Below are 13738 nucleotides of genomic sequence, written 5' to 3'. Positions count from 1 at the left end.
GAAGTTCTAGACTGCGAGAATGTTGATCAGAGCCCTCATATCTCCAGTTTTATCCAAGGAGTGGTTTTGAACACCGCAATTTGCGACAGCTTCCGGGTTCTTTTTTTAGTTTGTTTGAGTCAAAACTTTTATAAACGCCCTAGACCACAGTAAAACAGCCAGACTGCACTGTCGGTAAGTTTTCAGCAGTGATTTACTGCGAGTAGTTGGGTTTACAGGGACATACCACAGGTAAAGAAGTGGATTGCCCCGAGTTACTTGGTGGATAAGTACCTGTCCTGCTTGTACCACCCGTCGAGCCCTGCGGTACCGCAGAACTCCCCCTGTCCGGACCGCATGGGGTGTGTGCCGACCATTTTACAAGTCGCCAGGGGCATACATTTTATTTTTTTTTATTTTTTTTTTTGCTTTTATCCCCGAGTGGTGTGGTACATCAACTCGTTCTATCGCACCAGCCACAGGACCCCTACTGCATGCGCCCCGATCCAGGGGCCGGAGGTGACGGAGGGGATGTGGTCGAAGAGATACAAATGAACAGCCTAAACCAGCTGCAAACGCAGGTATCTCACCGCTAGACCCAAGGCCCGCTCTTGACTGTCCCGGCCCAATGGTCCACAACAAGCACGCTGCACTCATCGGGAGGGATGGGCAAGGAGGGACGCAGTGCAACCAAAGGGAACACGCAATCATCGACGATGTTCTGTCTGGGGACCGCGAGCGGGAGCAATACGGGCGGGGATACGAAGTCTACCTCTACACCCTCTCGCGCTGGCGCATGTTTTGACGCGAAGGATGCGGTTGAACAAGATAACTGCAATGGAATGGAAGCCACAGGCTCAGTCTCGGGGTGGTTGACACCAATGGGCGGGCAGAGATGGGATTAGGAAGATATGCATGTTTCCTCGCCACATTGAGGGGTTACCATTACCCTAATGTCTAGAAGGGTGGTTTGGTGTGATCAAATATAAGCGTTGTGGCGAGGGACGACGCGTTGCTGGCGTGGAAAGCCACAAGGAGGCTTGCTGAATGGCTCAACGAAAGCGACAGCGGGTCAATAGCCCTACAAGGAGGATGGTGGACGTAGATCCTCGACGCAGAAACCCATTTCGGTTCTCGTCCTCGTTCGCCACAAGGTGGGCTGCCTCTCCCGACAAGGTGAAGGAAAAGAATGTGGAACCGAAGCCGAAGAGCCGGCACCGGAATCAGGCACGCCCCTCCTCAAGGGAACCAATGATTTGGGTGACTGGAAGCTCTCGATTGCCTTTTATGGAAGTCATGTATATGCGCAGCCACGGGACAGGAAAGGGGGTGGTCGGATCAAAGGCAGCCACCTTTGCGCTTTCCCTCGTTTCTCTGCTTGGTGGTGAGAGAGGGGAACGGTGAGAGGGCATAGAGAGCGGGAGCCCCTAGCTGGACAAAGGGGCGAATACCCGATCCAGTCTTACTGGGAAATAAGTAACGCCGATCACCTCTGGCCTCGCCGTCTGATTATTGCCTATTCCGGGGCGATGAGAGGCTCACACGAGCCACAATCATGGCTGAAAAAGAAGGGTGATTTGCTGTTAGACTGGACTAAACAAAGAGGAAAAAAATCGATGAGCAAGGCACACTTGTGGATGGTGTCATTTGTATGTGCCGCAAAGACCAAAATATGTGTGATACATGCGTATTGTATCTCCTAGATATGCCGAGCAGGCACAATTTGGCAAGGCGGTGTGTGGCGAAACAAACAGCCTGGCGAATGGGAATGGTCGGATCAGCCACTAGATCGGCAGTTGGGTTTACCGGACTCGGAACTGGGCGTACCGGTGTGGCTCAGTTTTCTGTTTTATAATTGACTTTAATTGGCTTTGTTGGTCCAATCAGCAATATGAAAAGCTCCGACGGAACCCGGACCGGCAACAAAGGGTTACACTTTGGGGGCCGGGGCTTTCTCCGGTCGGGGGAACCGTGAAAGTTTCCTAAGCGATTCGTCGGGCCCCGAAGGACGAAATTTTTTTTTTTCTGGAGTGGCGATTTCTTCTTGGTCGTCATTTGAATTTTGGTTGCTATTGATCCTACCCACCACTTGTGGCCTATGTCCCTTGGTCCGCCATTTGCATCGTATGCCTCCTTTCGGAATGACGATGCAAATCGGTCATCTGCGTCACTCCTAAATCTATTATACGACTTGATTGAATTTTCTGCGTTCTGACTTGCACATCGCTGTCGCTGTTGGGCCTAGCCGGACAAAGCTCGATGCAGTCATGTGGATTTGTGAGGATGTTTCAATATGCACGTCTTGGTGTGAATTTTACCTTCATTGGTATTTCTCAATGCTCAAAATTTTCATTTTAATAAAGATATATTTTACCAAAGATTAGTTGCTTATATCCCCTTTACAAGGACAGAGGAGAAAGGTATATGCCCACGTCTTACATAGTAATATTCCTCCTAGGCCCATCTATATAAAAACATATGAGCCAGCCTACACCAAGAATGCCATCTATGTGTTTTTAGGTTGTCTATAGTTACAGGCGTTTTCACAAAATCTTACAAAAGATGTATAAATACACGCTTGGGGGTTAGCACATGAGCGTCCCAGATGGACGTGTCTGCCACACATCCTGTCCAAAGAAAACAAACGTCTTTATGGCAGGTAACGGGTTTCCTTGACCTCCTCGTAGGCTTGAATCTTGTCGCCGACTTGAATGTCGTCCCAGTCCTCAAACTGAATACCACATTCCGAGTTCTTCTTGGCCTCTGAAATGTCCTTCTTGACGTGCTTGAGTGATTCAAGTTTACCTGAGAAGAAGAAAAGGAAGTTAGCTTAGTATATAATAGTCGTCGATCTTGGCCATTGGCAGTAGACAGGGGAAAAAAACAACTTACCATTAAAGACCTCCTCAGTCCCACGAATGACGCGGTACATGCTGTTCCTGACAATAATACCATTGCGCACCCTACAACCGGCAATGTTCTTGTACTTGCGCCCCTTGATGTTGATCGGGAAGACTTGCAATACCTCTGCCTCGCCGTTGACTTTGAAGGAGATGGACGGTGGGAGCTTCTCCGAGAGCACCGCCTTGACCTCGTCTACCAGGTGGTAGATGATGGAGTGGTCCATGATACGGACCCCCTTTTGGTCAGCCAACCGCTCAATGTGTCCCTGAACTGTGCTGTTGAAGCTGATGATGTGGCTGCCTGTAGTCGCCGCGTGTTCCACGTCCGACTCGGTCACCTGGCCTGGCGCCGATCGCAGAACCCTTGGCCGCACTTCGTTGTTGCCAATTTCCATCACGGCACCATACACGGCTTCGACCGATCCCATGACGTCGCCCTTGATAATAAAGTTGACCATGGTGGTACCCGGGGGCGCTTCCTCAACCTCGGCCTCGCCCTCTTCTCCCATGAGTTCCTTCATTTCCGCCTCAACCCTTTCGCGTTCAGCCTTCTCGCGGTCTGCCTTCTCCTGCGCCGCCACACCCTCGGCTGTCTTTTGCCATGCCGCCATCTCCTCGCGGTACCGGGTCGCGTCCCTGGCTCGGTCCTCATCTGGCGCCTGGAGAACCATGTCGCCCGCAGAGGGCGTACCACGCCAACCAAACACCTCAACGGGAGTGCCCGGAGGCGCCTCGTCAACCTCTTGGCCGGCCTCGTTGAGCATGAGCCGGACCTTGGCGAACGAGGTCCCGGCGACGATGAGGTCACCCTTGCGGAGCGTACCCCTCTTGACGAGAATCGACGCGGCCCTGCCCAGCGGCTTGATGGCCGACTCGAGAATCCAGCCCTCAGCCATGCCGTCGGTCTCGGCTCGCATGTCAAGCATCTCAGCGAGCGCGATGACGTTCTCCTCCAGATCCGCCATGCCCAAACCAGTCCTTCCGCTGACGCAGACAGCCTGTACATCGCCACCAAAGTCCTCAAGCTGGACCCCATTGTTTGCCAGGTCCAATTTGACCTGATCTACCCGAGCCTCATCCTTGTCGACCTTGTTTATGGCCACGATTATGGGAACCTTTGCCGCGCGAGCGTGCTTCAACGCCTCTAATGTCTGCGGCTTGACGCTGTCGTCGGCTGCAACAACAAGAATGACCATGTCGGTGATGTTGGCACCGCGTTGGCGCATAGTCAAGAAGGCTGCGTGGCCTGGCGTGTCCAGGAATGTGATGACCTTGCCAGTTGACATCTTCACCGAGAAGGCACCAATGTGCTGAGTGATCCCACCATGTTCGCCTGCAGCTATCGATGACTTGCGTAGATAATCAAGCATCGTGGTCTTTCCATGATCGACGTGACCCATGATGGTAACAATCGGTGGTCGTGGTGGTAGCGCCGACGGATCTTCTGGCGGTGGTCGCGGTTTGAGATCGACTTGATCGCCAACGTCCAAAATGGGCTCAAAACCGTACTCCTGGGCAACCAGCGCCGCAGTCTCACCCGCCATCACACTCTCGACTGTGATGTCTTCGAATCCCATCTTCAATAACTGGTTGAGGAAAGGCGCCGGCTTGTAGCCCAAAGACTGGCCCAGGTCGGCCACTGTGATGAATTCAGGCACAAGGATGGTCTTGACTGCGGCTGCTTCCTGCTTTTCAAGTTCCTCCATTTCCCGTTGCAACCTCCTCTGCTCCTTGCGTTCGCGACGAGCCTGAGCCATTGCCTCAGCTTCTTCCGAGAAATCTTCGTCGTCATCTCTGTAGCTGTTTTTGGAGAATCTTGGTTTCTGTTTAGATTTATCTGAGAAGTCTCGTACTTCACGATCCCTGCCCCTGGATCGCCTATCATCCGCTACTTCGCGATCTTGAGGGTTGAGTGTGGGCTCCACATCAGGGGTTGCAACGGAGTTCGTAAATTTGGGCATATCCTTTTGCTCATCGACTTTAGCCTTCTTCTCGACCTCTTTGCCCCAGTTCCAATCTTTTTCGTCGCTCTGCTTCGTTGTGGAGCGCTTATTGGATGATGTCTTGTTGCCGTCCAACTCTCCAAACTGAGCAAAAAGGTCGCTATCGCCATCTTTGTGACTCGATTGAGTCGATTGGCTCGAACTGGCGAGTGTCTCTTGGATGTCCTGTCGATTCTTAGTATGATGAATATGTGTACCTGTTGTTTGCTCTTGTTCTCCCTTCAAAAATGAGGATGGACTCCTGTCAATGTGCGTGTCTAACTTCCTGTCATAGTCCTTCCTGTCATGGTCCTTCCTGGCACGAGATCCACGAGATCTGGTTTTTATAACCGGAGTGGGGAGTGATTTCTTTGACATATTCACGGAAGGCGCCCATATATTTTGGGAGACATCGTTAACATCATCATGAGTGTGGGTGGGCTCGGGCCTGGTGTAAGCGCCGGAAAGTTCCTTGAAAGGTCTTCTCGGTAGCTGAGCCCAAGGTGGGCGAGGGGTTTTGTCACTGGCGTTGCCCGTTGCAGTGGATCCCATAGGGGCGGATGATTCCCCAGGACCTGCCACTCCCTGCGAAGGAGAGGCCTGAGCAGTGTTACGAACAGCTGGTCCACCATACACTATGCGCCTGATAGTAAAACCTGAAGAAGCTTGTCCTGACGGCTTGGGCGTCCTGTAGGAGTGAGCACGAGCGGTAACCTCAGCTGGTGTCAAGAAATCGTCCTCGTTCTCCTCAAGTATTAAGCGCTTCTCTTTGTCATGCTGGATGGCAACATGTTCTTGCGCCGCTTTCTCGTGCGGCAACAAGTCATCCAACAGATCATCATCCTCGTCGTCGATTTTGAAGTTTTGTTGGCGGATCGGGACGAATGGCTTTCTGGGCGTTTCTACAGGTTTAGACTCGGCGGGCTCTGGGACGTTGCTGGGCTCGGGGACATGATTCGTTGGGGGAACGGCGCTGGTATCATGGTTCTCCGGCGCTGGACGTGCCTCTGGAGTAGTCTCTGAAGGAGCCGGCGCCGGCGTCGGCGCGGTTTCGCGGGCGCGGGCAGCTAACTCGTGAGGAAGAAGCTCTTCCTCGTCATCGTCCTCTTCGAATGTCCTGGTGTTTTGGCGCGCCGTGGGTGCCGTGGTATGTGACCGGGTTACGTGTGTGTTGCGGTTGAATTCATTCTGTGACTGTGGCTGGCCAGCGGAAGAATACCAGCGTGGAAGACTCGGATGTTGCAATGGCCGGTGGTTAGGTCTGCAGGCGGTCCGACAGAAAGCGCAGATGAACAAATTCCTTTGTCGCTGAAAGGTACCCCTGTTAGCCTTTTTTGGTGATGCAAAAAAAAAAAAAAAATCTTGACCAGGAAACAGAGTGTATAGTTAGTCATACTTACGCTGCTTATCCTTTGTCTTATCATCCTCGTCGACTAGAACATTGAATCGAGAGCGCGTCCAAGGACAGACTCTCTGCAAACAGCCACACACTGATTCCTTCCGGGAGGGCTTGGATTGGTCACTTCAATGTTGGAACTGAAGTTGGAGAAGGCGTCGCCAAAATTCTGAAGGCTATTTCGGAGCTTGTCGGTAGGGATTGGATTGATTGGCGTTGCATGGGACCCACTTGAAGTTGAGGGCCGTACAGTGTGCGATTGACAACGGGGCTTGAGCTGAGGGTGACCGGCGCAACAGCTGAATGCCTTTTTTGCAAAGCATAATAAGGATATACTATATCTACCCTTACGCGTTTGTTATGTTTTATGAGCTGGAAGAGATTCGATGGTATTGAACATCACGCAGCTGCATCTAGATATCATTACTTTGTGCAATCAATATGTCGAAAGGGCATTGATGGCTGTCCCAACCTCAACAACTGTAATACTGTGTGACAAAACCCATCCATGACTTGGAACAAAAAGCTCAAAAAAATGGCCAAGCAGCAGGTGCATTCCCTGCCAACCCTCGAAACGATTCCCAGAGATCGATCGAGACAACAACCGCCCGACTTCAACCCGACACGAGGTCCAACAATGGCACCCTCATCTCGCACATCCAAGGGCAAAAGCTCTGGATCCAAAAAGGCAACCGCCGCAGGATCCATCCCTAAACCCTACCGCAAGATCCCAGACAGTTTTTCTTCCTTTGTCGACATACTCGACCCGGAGCATGTCTACGTGGCCCACGTGGACTCCAAGCCGCCTGCATTCAAGCGCAAGATCTTCTTGGTGCCCGTGGCCCTGAACTTGGCCGTTTTTGCCTTGTTTGTCCTGCGCCTGCGCTACATCGCCCCCTACTACAAGCAGCTAGCCATCGCCGCCACCGGCAACCACGTGACGGGCATCTCGCTCGACACGGCCGCCATGTCGTGGTCCGCGCTGGCCTGGGTCGTATTCGGCCGCGGCTTCACCCTCTTCCTGGACCTAATCCTGCTCATCTTCGTCTGGCCCTGGCCCGTCGAGTTCTGCCTGGGCCGCACCCACGGCAACCCCTGCCTCTGGCGCTGGCAGATCGGCTTCCGGGACAAGGAAATCTACGTCCGCCGCAGTCGCGAGTGGGACCGCCAACTGGCCGGCAAGGACGTGCTAACGGACCAGGGGTCTCGCACCCAGCTCGCCACCTATGTTCGCAACGCCACGTCGCCCGTACTGCTCAACGACAAGACGGGCTACCTCACCATGAACGGCGACTGGGACCTCGACTGGGCCGCCATGGTGTATGCGCACAAACTCGTGGACGCCAAGGCGCTGGCGCTGAACGCGTTTAGTCTCGTTGTGTTGCTGCACCACAAGGAGCACGGCTGGTTGGTTCTGGACACGGGCAATGGTGTCGCCGGAGGCACCAAGGAGGATGAGCGGAGGCGGCAGGTATTTGCCTTTCGCGAAGCGCTGGTTCGTCTTGGTAAGGAGGATCTCTTCTTCCGCTGGATCGAGACTGTCCAGTTCGAGGCGACACAGCCCGGTGGCATGACTGAGGAGAAACAGGTTGCTGTTGCCCAGAAGATCCGAGATCTCTTCCAAGAGGAAGGAATTGACTTTGATGGACTGTGGAAAGAATCGGTGGGAAGCGATAGCCTGGCAGGGATATGAAGGAAGATGACTTCCCAGTGCTTTTTTCCATTCCTGATCATGTACAACAACCCATATTAGCAGCATTTGCCGCCGCACATCACATCAAAACCGTAATCTTTAATGGGACCGAGATGGGCGGATAGAGCAATTGGTATTCAAGCCATGTCTACATCGGGTGGTTCGGGCATAGTTATCCAGAGGCCACTCTTCAACAACAGACCCTGCGTCGTGACACAACGTCCAACGTTCTGTGGGCGACTGTTCTCACCAGGTCTTACAATCCCAGACAGTATCCACGAACGATAGAATCCGCCCCTCGGCCAAGGTAGCCCAAGGACATCTACTTCTTGACAGGTGCAGCCTTTTTAGCCGCGGCTGCGGCAGCAGCCTGCTTTGCCTTGGCCTCATCCTCCGAAGACTCCTCCTCGCTCTCCTCTTCCTCATCATCATCTTCCTCCTCCGAGGACTCGCTCGGAGGCATGTCACCGGGCTGGGGCTTGGGCGGTGCCTTGGCCTTGGCCGCCGCAGCGGCCTTGGCGGCCTTCTTCTCTGCCTTGAGCTGCTCACGGCTCTTCTTGGGCGGTCTGGGTTTGCGCTCCTGTTCCTCTTCGGAGCTCTCCTCTTCCGAGTTCTCTTCAGAATCTTCCTCCTCCTCCTTCTTGTAGTCTTCGTTGTCTATGGGCTGGAGGTCTCGGGAAAAGTGTCTGCCGCCTGTTTTGTAGGGATGGTTGTGGTTTCGGTAAAAGGGCGTCAGCTAAGTTGCGCCGCGCAGAACACCCGCGGTGTACCCAAGTTACCCGCGGGTTGAGTAAGAGGAAAGGGGGCGGATTTTACCTCCGCGTGTGAACTTCTTAAACTTGCCGCCGCGGCCGCGCGAGTTACCTCCGGGTCTTCCAGACATGTTTGCGGTTGCTGGTGGATTTGGTCGAGTAGCACGCGACGCGAGTACTCGGTAGATACGGGCGGGGGTGGGGTAGGTAGTTGGTAGGTAAGCGGGTAGTAAAAGGGGGAAGGGAGAGTTGGGAGCTAAGGACGCGGAAGAATCGTTATGTTGATGACAAGGCGTCTAATCTAGTGCTACTAGACTCGGGGATCAGTATGTGTAGAGATAGGTACTGGTAACAACAAGTAACGCAAGTTATGTGTTTAAAAGTTGTATGTACAACAAGATGTTTCCTTGACAAGGATGGACAATGCAAGAAAAGACAATTTAGTGGAAGGCACTTGTGTCATTAATGGCCCCCGGTCAAATGGAATACACCAAAACCACACGCTGGAAAGCGCATGTACGTACTCCAAGCAAGACGACACGAAAGCATGGAACCGTAAACCCCCAATGGACCCCTCTTTCCCCTTTGACCAGGCGCCCCGCCGGCCATCAAGCGACTAGATGAAGCTTTGGGAGGGGGGCCGTTTTGTGATTCGTCATGACTGCCCAATCTCTTGTCTGTGTACCTCGTCTAGACTTGAAATTTGGGTGACCAAAAGGAGTTCACCCCGAACACGTATAAAAAGGAGGGACAGTGCAGCTAGCAACCCAGGAAGGAAGCGCGATGAAATTAGACGCCCGATGGAGGGGTAGGCTTGCAATGATAGTCCACCTGTACGTAATTACCCACCTTTAGTTAGGCCATGTACCGTACCTGCCGACCTTTCCTGGCGGGGCATTCACGGGGCGGGGGAGAATTAAGATGGAGCTTTGACCCCTAACCCTGACTCGAAGGGAAACCTTTCTTTTTTCTTTTTTTTTTTTTTTTTTTTTTTTTTTCGAAAGTGGGCTTCTGCTTACCAAATCACCGGACCCGCGCCCGTGGTGACCCTTCAAAAGAAAATCCTGACGCGCACGAACTGCGTTCACACACTCTCCCTCTCTTTTCTCCCTCAACTGAAGACTCCTTCATATTCACTCTGGCTTTTGCCGTATCTCCGTGGCAGGTCTTGGAGGGGAAATTGGAGGACAGAGGAACGCTTTTTCAAAACTCGAGATCTTACCCTCTGGGTCGCTCTAGCCGGTTCCTGTACGCAGGGGCTCGCCTTGGACACCAGAGAAATTTTTTGATCGATACATTTCCAAACCGCTGGTGATCTTGGTGATATCTTGATGTTTTGGCAACGCGTGGGAACAATGACGGGGAGGTCTCACTGCCAGACCATTGTTTCGCAGATGGTATCCCAACTTCTTAAAAGACTTTTTAAATGAAAGAACCTGCCATTGTAGACATATCAATTGGCGCCTTTGTTCTCCCGGTTGTAAGTTGCTTGTTCATGCAGCAATCAATGGTCGAATGAACCGACATGAACAAAGACATGCTGCCATTCAACCTGCCTGGAGTCAAATCGTAATAAATAGACCTTGGGTGTCGTGACAGGAACACATGGCATCATGTCAAACCTGCATCAAAAGACATACACAGAACAACAAACAGCACAAACTCAAACCCATACACGCTTTTTATCATAAAAACCTCATACATAACAAACCCCTTAAAACCCAGAAAATATGAGCCCATCAACCTGCCCATACTGCGGCCACGACCTAACCGCACCGCCGTCCGCCTCGTCCATCAAGGCCCAGTGGCCCGACGTCAAGCCGGACCAAAAGCTGGACAGGTCCGTGGCGCGCTGCTACCAGTGCGACCTGGCAAAGGCCCATCTCGCGTACCGTATTGAGGCCCACCACGGCGGCCGCAGGAGCTTTGAGGCCGTCCGGTCCTACTTTGCCATCTGGGGGAAGCGCGATCACACAAACACGCTGACCAAGATATCTCGCTCATAGGGACTGGTGTTCCTTGGGAAGAAAAAACTTTGGTAAAAAAGAAAAGTAGTATTTGTCACCCCTTAGATCTCCGTGGCACTCCTACAAGTGTAGGAGTTGTCTTTTTTTTTTCCACCCTCCCAAGGTAAGTTGACTGCGGTTTAGCAACATAACATCGACGGGATTGACTGTTCTTGACTTTGACTGTCTCCCACATGGCTTCTTTCCTTTCTAGGTAGCTATTTTGAACATCCGGGCTGGGCTGATTTGGCAAAACTTGAAAAAAAAAAAGCAATACTATCTCCAAAAAGCTATACAATAACACTCCCACTAATAGTTCAAAGATAAGAAATGCACAAGTGACCAGTAAATATTATAGATAGATGCAACAGACGCCTATATGTGTAAACTCCCCGTATGTACTTTACGTCTACAACAACCAATCAAACACTTGTGTCTATCACACCCAAATCAATAGTTCCTCCCACCCCGTGACACATCACAAATCCTACTCTCGCGGTCCTAGGGACATTTACAACATGGGCTTCAGGTCCTCGGCAACCTTGAATGGTGCGCCAGTCTTGCTCTTGACCTCGTCGACGGTGACGCCGTCAGCAATCTCGACCAGGGTCAGGCCGGTAGCGAAGTCAACGTCAAAGACACCCTATTCATGATTTTTGTTAGCATGATCCCCTTTCGTCTGGGATGGAAAAAATGAAATGAGGGAATAAAACTCACCAGCTCAGTAATAATCCTCGACACGCAAGCCTTGCCAGTCAACGGGAAAGCGCACTGGCTCACAATCTTGGGGTTGCCCTTGCGGTCCGTGTGCTCCATTGTGATGACGACCTTTGTCTTGCTCGGGTTGCTGACCAGGTCCATGGCTCCGCCGAAGCCCTTGACCTTGCCGGGAAGCATCCAGTTGGCCAGGTCGCCGCCGGCGCTGACCTGCATGGCGCCCAGGATGGTGAGGTTGATGCGTCCGGACCGGATCATGCCGAAACTCTCCTCGCTGCCAAAGACGGCCGCGCCCGGCTTGAGCGTCACCGTCTCCTTTCCGGCGTTGATGAGATCCGGGTCCTCCTCGCCCTTGCGGGGGTAAGGGCCCAGACCCAGGATGCCGTTCTCGCTCTGCAGCTGGACGGTGACGTCGTCGGCGACGAAAGAAGGAGCCAACATGGGCATGCCGATACCCAGGTTAGCGTACATGCCGTTCTTGAACTCCTTGGCCGCGCGGCGCACGATGCGCTCGCGCTTGGCGGCAGAGTCGCCCGTGCCCAGCGCCGCCTTGGCGGTGGTCGCCTTGTCGGCCGCGTCAGGGTCGGACTCGTCCTTGGACCACGTGTACTTCTCAATCTTCTTCTCGGCAGTGCTCTGCACCACGCGCTTGACGTAGATGCCGGGCAGGTGCACCGCCTCGGGTGGGATCTCGCCAGGCTCGACGATGTGCTCGGCCTCGACGATGGTCATCTTGGCGTTGCGGCCCATGGCGCCGTTGAAGTTTTGCGCAGACAGGCGGAACTGGCAGTTGCCAAGCCTGTCGGCCTTCCAGGCCTTGACGAAAGCGTAGTCGCCAGCGATGCTGTCCTCGAGCAGGTATGGCTTGCCGTTAAACACCTTGACGTCCTTGGGCTTGGAGAACTCGGCGGGGGTGCCGTCGGGGTTGTTGCGCAGAGGCAGCTCGCCCGTCTGCACCACAGTCGCCAGGCCCGCGGGCGTATAGAAAGCCGGGATACCTCGGCCGCCCGCTGAGCAGCGCTCCGCCAGGGTACCCTGGGGCGTCAGCTCGAGCTGTACCTTGCCCGTCAGGTACATGCCCTCGAGCGTCTTGTTCTCGCCAATGTAGGAGGCGATCATCTTGCTGACCTGGCCCGTCTTGAGAAGCTTACCGAGGCCACTCGAGTCGGTACCGGCGTTGTTGGAGACCGCCGTGAGGCCCTTGATCTCGGGCTTCTTGACCACTTCGTCAATCAGCGTGTCCGGTACTCCCGAGAGGCCGAAACCACCGCAGAGCATAATCTTGTTCGACTCCATGTCCTTGAGAGCCTCGGCAGCTGACGAAACCACCTTGTCGATCTTGGACCGCCTTGCGGTGACTGAGAAGGAGCGGGCGAGGAGGGCGGCATGCTGCAGAGTGACAATCAATTGTTAGTTACATAGTCGGCAACTTGTGCAGTGACATTGTCCAAGTGTTTTGGTAGCTGTTGTTTCCGGAGAGGAAAGCTCACATTAGATCCATACTTGGAGTGCGCCCTCAGGACCCTCATGCACATTGCGGCGGACGGCATTTTGGCGACAAAGAGAAGGATGATATGGGGTTGAGCGCAAGCGCGGGAACCGGAAGGTGTCGGTCAAGCCAGGAAATATGGGGTATCAGGATAAACAGGAAAAAGCTACTAAAAAGAAAGGCTGAGTTGTATCGTGACAAGAAAAAAGGTCACAAAGAATTTTGCAACAGATGTTTGGTAGTCGTCATGGAGCGGAAAAGTCCCCAAAGATGCTCAAAGCCGGAGTCCAAAGCCGAAGCGGGATGTGGAGAACTCAAGCCGCGAATGGCCGACATTGTTCAAAACTGGGACCTGAAGGGGTTGCCAGGTGCGGAGACTCCGCATTTCGCAGGGCTCGGGTGAATGTTTCGGGCAAGCGAACGGCTGAAGTAACATCAGCCCACTGTGCTGGGCGCAAAGAACACCCGCCAGCGGATAATTGTTTTAGAGACAAGATGGATTCAATGCGCAGGTTGTTGTATGTACTTGGGGAATGTGTGTTGCACAGCAGCCTTAAAAAAAAAAAATACTTAAGTAGGTAGGTAGGGTTCTAATTTTGTCGAAAATATCCTTCATCAATTTGTTCACGATGTTCCATCGCCTGAGGATTAGTTTTGGAATTTTGACGCATGCAGCAACAGTATTCCAGTATCCTTTCCGATGAAATGTCGTCAAACGGTGCCCCACATGCCCATGTGCTATGCTAGCCCCATCGTCTTTCCCGACTTTCCGACGTCGGACTTTTGAATATACTTACTTATACACACGAAGGCAAGCTACT

The 13738-nt window shown here is 53.0% G+C and overlaps 6 protein-coding genes across 6 annotated transcripts; 3 read left to right on the top strand and 3 right to left on the bottom strand.

Moving 5' to 3' along the window:
* Nucleotides 1–1026: 1026 nt before the first annotated feature.
* PgNI_08425 (uncharacterized protein) lies at nucleotides 1027–1965 on the top strand (the record flags this gene model as incomplete). Its single annotated transcript, XM_031128422.1, has 3 exons — nucleotides 1027–1379; nucleotides 1683–1713; nucleotides 1768–1965. 3 exons carry the CDS (start codon nucleotides 1027–1029, stop codon nucleotides 1963–1965), a joined length of 582 nt encoding a protein of 193 aa, XP_030979318.1.
* Nucleotides 1966–2354: 389 nt separating this feature from the next.
* On the bottom strand, nucleotides 2355–6379 carry PgNI_08424 (uncharacterized protein). Its single transcript, XM_031128421.1, has 3 exons — nucleotides 6265–6379; nucleotides 2872–6172; nucleotides 2355–2784 (listed from the first exon to the last, which is right to left on the bottom strand). Exons 1-3 carry the CDS (start codon nucleotides 6286–6288, stop codon nucleotides 2630–2632), a joined length of 3480 nt encoding a protein of 1159 aa, XP_030979319.1. The 5' UTR covers nucleotides 6289–6379; the 3' UTR covers nucleotides 2355–2629.
* A 324-nt stretch (nucleotides 6380–6703) lies between these two features.
* Nucleotides 6704–9440, bottom strand: PgNI_08422 (uncharacterized protein). Its single transcript, XM_031128419.1, has 2 exons — nucleotides 8770–9440; nucleotides 6704–8646 (listed from the first exon to the last, which is right to left on the bottom strand). The coding sequence occupies exons 1-2, from the start codon at nucleotides 8834–8836 to the stop codon at nucleotides 8276–8278; spliced, it is 438 nt and encodes a 145-aa protein (XP_030978664.1). The 5' UTR covers nucleotides 8837–9440; the 3' UTR covers nucleotides 6704–8275.
* PgNI_08423 (uncharacterized protein) lies at nucleotides 6796–7953 on the top strand (the record flags this gene model as incomplete). The annotated part of the gene is made up of 1 exon (XM_031128420.1): nucleotides 6796–7953. One exon carries the CDS (start codon nucleotides 6796–6798, stop codon nucleotides 7951–7953), a length of 1158 nt encoding a protein of 385 aa, XP_030978630.1.
* Nucleotides 9441–10435: 995 nt separating the features above from the next.
* Nucleotides 10436–10711, top strand: PgNI_08421 (uncharacterized protein; the record flags this gene model as incomplete). Its single annotated transcript, XM_031128418.1, has 1 exon — nucleotides 10436–10711. One exon carries the CDS (start codon nucleotides 10436–10438, stop codon nucleotides 10709–10711), a length of 276 nt encoding a protein of 91 aa, XP_030979317.1.
* A 291-nt stretch (nucleotides 10712–11002) lies between these two features.
* PgNI_08420 (uncharacterized protein) lies at nucleotides 11003–13327 on the bottom strand. Its single transcript, XM_031128417.1, has 3 exons — nucleotides 12919–13327; nucleotides 11429–12817; nucleotides 11003–11354 (listed from the first exon to the last, which is right to left on the bottom strand). Exons 1-3 carry the CDS (start codon nucleotides 12976–12978, stop codon nucleotides 11223–11225), a joined length of 1581 nt encoding a protein of 526 aa, XP_030979143.1. The 5' UTR covers nucleotides 12979–13327; the 3' UTR covers nucleotides 11003–11222.
* Between the last annotated feature and the right edge of the window lie 411 nt (nucleotides 13328–13738).

Source organism: Pyricularia grisea (genome assembly GCF_004355905.1).
Source record: "Pyricularia grisea strain NI907 chromosome V map unlocalized Pyricularia_grisea_NI907_Scaffold_6, whole genome shotgun sequence".
Lineage (NCBI taxonomy): Eukaryota > Fungi > Ascomycota > Sordariomycetes > Magnaporthales > Pyriculariaceae > Pyricularia > Pyricularia grisea.
This window is presented reverse-complemented; position numbering and strand designations above follow the sequence as displayed.

Coding starts and splice junctions, on each gene's coding strand:
- PgNI_08424 (XM_031128421.1), bottom strand. CDS start 6,288: ATGATAAGACAAAGGATAAGCAGC. Junction 6,173..6,264: donor TAAGACAAAGGATAAGCAGC/GTAAGTATGACT, acceptor GGTACCTTTCAG/CGACAAAGGAATTTGTTCAT. Junction 2,785..2,871: donor GACTGAGGAGGTCTTTAATG/GTAAGTTGTTTT, acceptor TCTTCTTCTCAG/GTAAACTTGAATCACTCAAG.
- PgNI_08420 (XM_031128417.1), bottom strand. CDS start 12,978: ATGCCGTCCGCCGCAATGTGCATGAGGGTCCTGAGGGCGCACTCCAAG. Junction 12,818..12,918: donor ACTCCAAGTATGGATCTAAT/GTGAGCTTTCCT, acceptor GTCACTCTGCAG/CATGCCGCCCTCCTCGCCCG. Junction 11,355..11,428: donor CGAGGATTATTACTGAGCTG/GTGAGTTTTATT, acceptor AATCATGAATAG/GGTGTCTTTGACGTTGACTT.
- PgNI_08422 (XM_031128419.1), bottom strand. CDS start 8,836: ATGTCTGGAAGACCCGGAGGTAACTCGCGCGGCCGCGGCGGCAAGTTT. Junction 8,647..8,769: donor TAAGAAGTTCACACGCGGAG/GTAAAATCCGCC, acceptor CCTACAAAACAG/GCGGCAGACACTTTTCCCGA.